This window comes from Aplidium turbinatum, chromosome 13 (genome assembly GCF_918807975.1).
Source record: "Aplidium turbinatum chromosome 13, kaAplTurb1.1, whole genome shotgun sequence".
Lineage (NCBI taxonomy): Eukaryota > Metazoa > Chordata > Ascidiacea > Aplousobranchia > Polyclinidae > Aplidium > Aplidium turbinatum.
In genome coordinates this window covers 9,116,505-9,125,486 of record NC_137484.1, presented here as the reverse complement: position 1 = coordinate 9,125,486, position 8,982 = coordinate 9,116,505, and the positions used below count along the sequence as shown (strand labels likewise).

General features: G+C 39.5%; 1 protein-coding gene across 1 annotated transcript in view; it reads right to left on the bottom strand.

Annotated features, from left to right (window-relative positions):
• The window catches only part of LOC145781907 (kinetochore-associated protein 1-like), a 31,295-nt gene that overhangs the window by 132 nt on the left and 22,181 nt on the right, over window positions 1-8,982 (bottom strand). Inside the window, exons 26-40 of the mRNA XM_082593599.1 lie at window positions 8,825-8,941; window positions 7,975-8,084; window positions 7,239-7,489; window positions 6,819-6,982; window positions 6,431-6,567; window positions 5,843-6,014; window positions 5,234-5,391; window positions 4,584-4,837; window positions 3,905-4,038; window positions 3,265-3,389; window positions 2,897-3,040; window positions 1,908-2,145; window positions 1,281-1,418; window positions 680-797; window positions 60-187 (exon numbers count right to left, since the gene is read on the bottom strand). Of these exons, the coding sequence (XP_082449725.1) occupies window positions 60-187; window positions 680-797; window positions 1,281-1,418; window positions 1,908-2,145; window positions 2,897-3,040; window positions 3,265-3,389; window positions 3,905-4,038; window positions 4,584-4,837; window positions 5,234-5,391; window positions 5,843-6,014; window positions 6,431-6,567; window positions 6,819-6,982; window positions 7,239-7,489; window positions 7,975-8,084; window positions 8,825-8,941 (2,388 nt within the window). The remainder of the gene's footprint in view (window positions 1-59; window positions 188-679; window positions 798-1,280; window positions 1,419-1,907; window positions 2,146-2,896; window positions 3,041-3,264; window positions 3,390-3,904; window positions 4,039-4,583; window positions 4,838-5,233; window positions 5,392-5,842; window positions 6,015-6,430; window positions 6,568-6,818; window positions 6,983-7,238; window positions 7,490-7,974; window positions 8,085-8,824; window positions 8,942-8,982) is intronic.

Here is an 8,982-nt window from a genome sequence, read left to right as displayed (position 1 = left end):
AAGTGAAAATCATCTTCGGGTAACTAAGTGCGGCAGTGGCAACGAAACCATGTTCTCACCAAATCATATCCCAACAGAGGTTGATCTTCATTGTGTACTTCTGGGAGCTGGTTTTGAATTTCCTTGTACATCGATTTGGCAAGATTCTTGGCATTCATCACTTCACTTGGAGAGATGAGCAGGCATCCTTAAAACACATTATCACCAGCAAAGTATAGAATACGATGAGTGCTGTGGCTCCCTTACAGAGCCATTTTGTAGACCTTTGTTATTTTGACGTGTATTGTTTTCGCTGTGATGGTCAGAAATAAAAACAACTGAATTAAACTATGTTCAAAACAACATAAGACGCTCGTTCCAGCAATGCAAAAAGACTTAAAGTTACAAACAAGTTTATTACAAACAACATCGATGAGCTTCAACAAGTCTTTTCATATTTAGAGACATTTTGATCAGGTACAATCGTAAACTATCACTTTGATAGTAACAATGTCCCGGCTACAACCTCTTTGTCTACCAAGTAATATGTCGGAAATGAAAGAATCCATGATCTTACTTCGTTCCATACGAGAGGCGTTTTACAAGTTTTGCGACCAATTGCGACATTGCCCCCTTTGTCAATCACTTTTATACTTATACCATACACCATTTCGTTTTAAGAAATTGATATTAAAATTACCCAGTGCAAGGACATAAAGTTCCAAAGCGATGAAGTGTTGAGCCACTGAGGAAAGATGTATTCGGAGAAGTACCGGACACCGTAGGAGGAAACGATAAGATGAAAGAGCAACATCCCTCTGAAACCATTGAGACCAATTAGAAATAGAAAATAACCTCATGAAAACAGGCAAGACACAACAATACAACAGGGTTGAGCATACTGTATTGTTATAATGCTCAATCCTGTTGTATTGTGTCTTGCCTGTTTTTGGTACAAGAAAGCGAACTCTCTCCCGAAACTATATCCTCATGAAAACGTTTGCTGGATTCGGTTGATGACTTCAATATGAAGCAAGTTTGTTTTCAGTGTAACTTTATGTCCATTACACAACAGCGAAACTATATTGCAATACAGTGGATGCACTAAAGATATCCAACCCATGGTCCATCCGATAACAGCAGAAACGACAAAGTGATGCATGAGACTAGGTCAGATTACAATTATATGAAGGGAATGGTCGCTACTGCTACACTTTGCACATGTGAAAGGCCGGGTACTTAAATAGCCTACAATGTTTTGGTGAGAAAACAAATTATTGAAACTTGTCATTCAAGCGTACTTGTCTGTCATTGAGAGGAGAGGTCAGTGTCACCAACGGAAGCGTGACACAGGATTGCCACACTGAGGCCAGACAAGGTAGTGTACGAACTGCAGGAATGCGGCAAATATCCGGCAGGAGTTGCTGAAGGTATGAAACCTGACAAATGTAAAGGGTTGATTTTGTGATTCACAAATTCGATACTCATCCTTGTAAAAGCATTCGCTTCGATTGAGCATTTAAAAAAATCGATATAATAATGCTTCTTTTTATACAGCGCTGTATCTATCGCAGAATGCGTTGCTCCTCAGCGCTTTACAAAGCAGACAGTGTCAATGCAGCCGTGTAGAGGCGCAACTGAGTACATTAAAGGTGAAATCAGTAGGATAAAGATTAAAGACGCTTTTCCAAGCACAGAAAAAGGACTTACAGTAGCTTTCGCTTGATTATTTTTTTGTTAATTTTGAGCAAAGAAACCAACCACAAATCTTTATACTGTAAACGAACAACAACACTCTTAAAATGAACAATTAAAAAAGACTTGCAAAATAAGCAAAACCTCCTTCTCAAAGTAGGCCAAATGTCAACATTAAGAACCGTCAGAACGCTCCATACTTAACGAAATAATTTTACATCGTTATGGCACACCTGTTGCAATGCCACCAGCTGCTGAAGCAACACGACCCAAGTGTCAGGAGGCACAGAGCCGAATTCCCGGCACATCTCTGCGGCCACTCGAAGCGCCAGAGGATTGTGTCGTCTCGTAGATGACGCGATAACGCTTCTGGCCACGGACGACTTGTCACTCTGACGTAAATGCGACACCGGGATCTTGAAATCGGCGCCTTCTAATTCCATCAGGTAAATTAAAACGCGCAAATCCGAGCTGAAAAATGAACACTAGTTCAACTTCTAGTGTCAACAATTTAGCTAAAATGCAAAAGTAATCAACATGTGTCCTGTAAGGCTTTCTAAATGGTAAGCGAAAGAATATAGGTACTAGGTAGTCAAATTCTGGTACCGTAGCCGATAGAATAAGAAGAGCAGCCATAAGACAAACTAATGCGGTCCGCAATGAACTAAAACTCGGATTGGGTGGAGTTGGAGGCAATGCAATTATTTACCGCAGCAATGCAGCTTCGTTAATGTTGCATACGTTATATGAATCCAACTGCTGATGCACTGTATAATCAGATGTCCAAATGACATATATAATTATATGTACAGTACACGAATGTCTTGTTTCAACCTAAACATACTGATGAGTCTCCTTTCAGAACGCAAAAGCTGTGTCTGATGATATGTAGTGTTTCGTGCAATACAAGTTAAGTTACCAGGTTAGTCTTAATAGTCTAGCTTATAGCTGCGCTTTTTGAGACAAAAAAAGAGCAGAAATTAGAATAATACTTAAATTGTTTTCTGTATTATACTGTATTTCAAATGGTTGTGAATTTTCAGTGCTTGAAGTAGTCTTTAAATTTGATTGGAAAATGCCATAACTTTCATTTATTTACGTGGTTAAAGACAAAGACATCCAAAACGATCCATAACAGTAAAGAAACTAAACGATTTAAACACACGACCCATTATTTTCCCATCTCGGTTTTGTGCAACATGATGATGAACCAATGACTTACCGAAGGTCGTCAGGTGTTTTGCTTGTGAGGTTGAAAAGAGTTTCGTCATCATCGATGATATGGAACAGACAATGCAAGGCACGCACGCGGACACTGTTTGTGATGCGTCGATTCTTGGAGTTGCCGAACAGCTTCAGGAGATGCCTTGTGAAACGTGGCTTGCTTATTAGTAAATAAAATTAATAAAACTCAAAAACTAATAAATTTTTTTTATTTTTTTCCCCCTGCGAAAGTCCAATGTCAGCCAATCATAAGAATTTTTTGTCTCACAATAAAGCCAGGCGTGATATCACTATGTTAGGTGACCAAGCAGGCTCTGTATCACTATTAAATATATTTCTAGGAAAAGCCTTTCAGTAAATGCTTACTTTGCTTGACTGACGGGGTTATCGTATGAAAGAAGATAGAGTAACTGAATGAGATCTTCCTCGTCTGTTTTGGCCGAAGAGTTTTGCACCAACGCAGCAGAACGCATTCTCTCTATGTCGACTGTCTGGTATGGAAGTTGTTGCTATAAACGCTTTTCAAACTTTTAAGAATAACAAAGAATCTTCAAAAGATTGTGCAAAATCACAATTGCATCGAATTTCAATAAAAAAAGTTACTTTGCAGCCAACATGGATTTCACACATGGAAATCGTTTCAAAACTTGCTTGGTTACTAATCAAGAGATAACGCACACTCGAAACAAAAAGGATAAGAACTGTAATAAAAGAATCGCATGAAGTTGGGGAAGAAAGCCAGTTCCTTCATTAGATTACATGCTGTCATTGCAAACCAAGGCAACACAGTTCAATGTGATCGGGTTGATAGAATTACTTTCTAGCCAGAAACAAACTTTTTACAAAGATTCAGTCTTGAGAAATTAAATCAATGTTTTAAAATGACTTACTAGCTGGGTTACAGAAAAAGTTTAAATGCAGCACATTATATACTGTATGTACTTAACCATGCATGTACTGCTTAGCAAGTCGAAATCCGTAAAAAAAGTTTAAGCAAGCCACAAACCGAATCATCTTCCGAAGTCGTCGGCTCCTTTTGTTTGTCAGCAGCTAGCAAGAGGTTTTGTATCAGAGTGAGGCGAATCTTCGGGCCGTCTAATTGGTGGATTTCAGTCACGTGATCCACCAGTGCGTGGATGTCTAGAAACGACCATGTTAGTTGCTCAGTGCAGCATTAAACGAATACGGTTTGCTAGATAAATAGCGTAAGTAACAAAAAAAATATTCAGTAAAAACATACTTAACTTAAGCTTTGTGTTAAATTAGGTTATGAAATCGTGTCTCGTGCATAGCTCTAACCCAGTGCTGTAGCGTTAGTAGCGACACCACTTTTGCATTCGCGGGGTCAATTCAATTTGATGTTGTAACTTCTTGCTGCAATACTACGCTTGAAACTCATTTTCATGTTGTAGTAATTTCTCAGTGAAATATTAAACACTCAATCGAATTAAGGAGGCTGAAAAGACCGATGTTGTTAGCCTACTTACTTCTGAAACTGGTGTTAAGGTAAGGTCCATGCTTCAAAAGCCTCTGACACTTTTTGTACAACATATAACGATAAAAAAAAAAACAAGATTAACATTTTGTAAAATTTAATTTTCTGATCATGTCAAAGCATTATTTGAGAACAGGCAGAAATACACAACCGATCGCATGAAAAAGATTCTTTGAAAGCGATTTCATACCAGGATAATCGTGGCCGGGCTCGTAAAACCGCTGCACCACGGAGGGATGCTTGTAGAGATGGACTATCAGGTTGTTAGGGTGGTTCACCAGCTTCATGTTCTCCGGATTGTTCAAACCGTGTTTGCTCAGCGCTACCTCAGTAGACGCATGGCGGGAATTCCATTCGAACTTATGCATGACGTTTGGGATGACGTCAATGTCAGGGCTGTCCTTCGGTAGAGATTCCCGCCATTTAGCGACGAGAAAGATGCACCTGCGCCGTATGTGAGAATTACTTGACGGTTAAATGAGCAATTACGAGTTATAACAATGACTGGAACGATTGGCTCCTAACAAGGCGATTGTCCAGCTGGAAAATGACGTCATTCTCGTTGTGGAAAACCATCGAACAACAGTGAGGTGATGTAAAAAGAGCCAATTGCTATCTAAGTCTTACAAGCATTGGTTTGCAATGTGGGTTATCAACACCTTCCAACCAAAAAAAACTTTTGCGTCGTTTCAATGTTGCTAGACGCCAAAACGATGTAATATCAACTTTTTTGTTTCTGGCGGAGTAAAGCTATTACAGAAGATGGAGTTGGAAATCTACATTATTTTAAGCTTGGCTGGGATCACAAGTAAGACAAATGACTATGAAGGTGGTCCTCACCATTTGTAAGCGGCTACTTTTTCCTCACCAGAAGGCAAGATTTCTGAGATTCGTTTCGCCATGGCAACCGCCATGCTGCGAGATGTTATTTTTTCGGTCAAGCTTTGAATTCTCGCCAGTTGCCAGCTTGTGAGCTGGATCTTGTCTTTTCCGTTAGTCTGCAAAAAGAACCGATGACTAACAACCAGGCCATTGGACGAGGCTTTTACAGCAAGCCCAGTCCGGTTTCATCCTGTTTTGACAGAACTCTTGCAATTACATTTATCCTTCTACTGCTGTGTTTTGTGATTGCGACTGACACAAAGTAGCAAACGTTTTCAAATTGTTTACAGTTGATCACATTCGCCAGCCAGCAACCAAACAGTGAGCCCTTAAGTTTCACATCATTTGTCACATGACGTTTGATTATTACCGAGAAAGCAAACGGTTGTAATTTGCGGTGGTAGGTCGATATTAAGCAATTGAAATCAGTTTGGTGCTGGTGAGACTACAAAACCGAAACAGCTATTTGCGGTAGTGGTTCATTCCACATTCTATAGTACAACCAACTGGCGATTTGCGTTTAAATTTTTATCGGTCATGTGACTAAACCGTGCATTGAAACCTCACCATATAGCTTGAAATGACGTTATCTGCAGCTGTCATGTACAATTTGTCTTCGGAAAGCCTCAAAAGTTTAGCGATCGGAGCCATGAATTCAGCTGTGCGTTCAGTAACCTCATTCGAAATGATCTTCCACGCGTGAGAGGCATCACCGTATAGCAAAGGATGCAGAGGCAATCTGCAACATCAAAAGATCAAAAGTGATGTCTCACATGTCTCAGTACAAGGCAATAACTTTTTGTCAGCTGCATTGCCGAGTGGTGAGAGCCCTGGAACGACGTTCGAAAGGGCGCCAGTTCGACACCACTCAATGGCATACGGCTGTGTCTTTGGTACGACACTTAAAGGCTTGCCTGAAGGTAAGACTGCCTCCCTTCTTCAATCACCAGGCGTAAGCCTGGATAGTGGATACGACAAACAAAATAACTTTTTGTGGCCTGAATAAAGTTTAAGTTGAAACATTCGCTGTAAAACCTCGACCTCATATTACAATGAAACTGCAAAAAAACAAATGGCTAATATAAGGTAAAGCACTTATTGTTGCAAAAAGTAGATTTAGATTACTTGCAGACTTAGAGTATATTGCTGAGTCACCTTGTTGTTGCCAGCGCTGGAAGATTCGTCGCCGAAAAGTTATCTGCTGCGTCATCACGCCACAACCGACGTGCTTCGTATTCACACGGAGGCCGTTGTCGTGGCACGTGACGTAAGTAACCAATCAGCTTCAAGCCCTACAAAAAGTAACACAAGTGACGAAAGACACATTTCTGCTAATTCTTCGTCCTTCTTTTTCATGTATTCATTAAATTGCCCTGAAAATTTCCTCTAATGTGAGATGAATCTATTTCAATATGCCCAAACAGCAAATCAGTCGTTTTTTACATTGATGCAACGTATGCGGAGCTTACATACCAACTATATGTATAAGTGCACTATGGGTGACAAAAGCTCAATCACGCTTACACTAAAACTTTTCACCAACCTTGCCAACGTCAATGATTCCCTCAGTAACAGACGAGCAGGAGTCGATGAGTTGCAGCATGAACTCGGCTCGATCGTAGTCGTAGGGACACATCGTGTTACGCAGGCACCGCTCTAACTGACGTTGCAACTCGTACTTTTCCTCAATATGTTGCGTAATCCATTCTAGAACACAACATAAAGTTGACTTTTGAACGTGTGAAAAGCTGAATAGAAGGAGATGTAAGAGGGGTGACATGAGTCACATATTCATTAGCGGAACCAAAAACTTTTAACTTTCGATTCGACAAAAAAAAAGAAACCAATGCCAGCCAGAAATTAAATTAACATCTGTAGACGATAAATCAATGTGAAAATCATCGATTTGTTTGTTGGGGTGCACTGGACTAACAGCACCGGGCGACGAATTTTCAGTTCTCACTTAGTTCTTCTTTGACATTTTCCCACTTCCGTTTTTCTTCTTTCACGGAATTACTTTTTTCTTTTCTCCCGAGCACGGTCGCAGGGCTGTGGTTGATGGGCCTCAGTGCAGAACTGAGCGACTGCGCATGCTCAACCAAGCAAGAACTCGGAGAGTTCAAACTAGCCCCGTCATCAAGGGAGGGTACGTCACCGCCCAATAAAACAGCGACGTACTGTAGCAAAGCGCTGTCGCAGTCCAGATGGTAGTCTCTGGTGAAAATGAAACATGAGATGAGAAAGCAAGAGCAATGTCAATCTGCAGCAAATCGCAATGCTCGCTGAAGCACGCTAGCAAAGATGGGAATTTGGCGTAAGGTTTAAAACGTGCGTAAACAAATTAACTATTTGTGCAGTAACTCAAAGGCATTTGGCTTCCACGCATACAAAACGCAAATGTAACGTTATTTCACGATTGTACGTAAACAAAGTCTTAAGAATTTTTTTACGGAATGTACAATATACATTACAAATCAATAGATTTCGTATTATCTATAGTTTTCTAACTTCCAGTCTTATCATATTTCTCTAGTTTCTTGCTTATTCTGTGATGATTAACATGAAAAAGGAGCAAAACGTACGTTTGCACTTAATGTATATAAGTCACATACATGGATAAGTTTGTCCACGTTAAAGAGTTTTCCTAAAACCTTTGTTTGTACTGTAAAGTTTCAACAGTTAATATTCCTTTATCACACCTGCAGTAATTGAATAAGATTGAAGCAGAAATGTTGGGGTAGCAAATCAACTTGAGCAGATATCTCTTCTTCCACTGCGGTGGGGAGAAAAGCAAACCGTCCACTGGAATCTAAAATAAAATTGGGACAAAACTAAATTTTCTTTTGAAATTAGGAAGCCCACACTGAAACAACGTGAAAAATAACATGCAAAGAAGCGTTTGGTGCAAAGGGCACTTCTACAATTTTTTGAAATACTTGTCTTACAGGTTATCATAAAATTGAGTTATATTCAAGCCAATCAAAAGTTAGTTATCGAGAAAGTTTCAGCTAACAAACTCTATTTCTTTGATTTGTCACAATTTTCACATCTATAGATGTTGAATCCATGTAAAAATACTGACTTTCCTAGCAGGAGCACCCTATCAGTTTAGCTCGAGCTCAAAAATCCAGAAGGCAAGTGGTGTTTTCAATTATCTTTCCATCTCAGATTAGCATTCTACGATTAACTATCAGAAAGAGACATTTTCAGAATTTCAGAGGGGACCTTTAAAATTGTTCATTTTCAACAAAAACCAACAAACAAAACATTTTACTCAAAACAATTTTACAAATATGTCAAACTGCGACAAAGCAACACAAAAAAATAATTGGAAAAGGTAAAATTTTGTTTTATAGCCTTTAAAGTTAGCGAAAGTCGGAAATTTCAAATCAACGTTACATGGTAACGGTTGGTATTGAACCAAGCTTCAGTTTTTGTAAAATGTGGATGAAAGGAAATGATTTCAAAAGGTGCTATCGGACTTCTGAATAGTATTTCTTTGGAAATTGCTATGACAAGTCAGAAAAAAAAATTCAGTAAAAGTCTAACTTTTCTTTGATTGAGATCTTGAGCCCACTTTGCGTCCAAGAGCAATTGTTCATAGCGGGGAACCTGAGCAAGAACTCCATGCAGCCGAGATATCTTCAAACCTGTCTGGGATGTTGCCTGGAATCAAAGAAATTTGATTGAACGAGCATTTAGCAAAC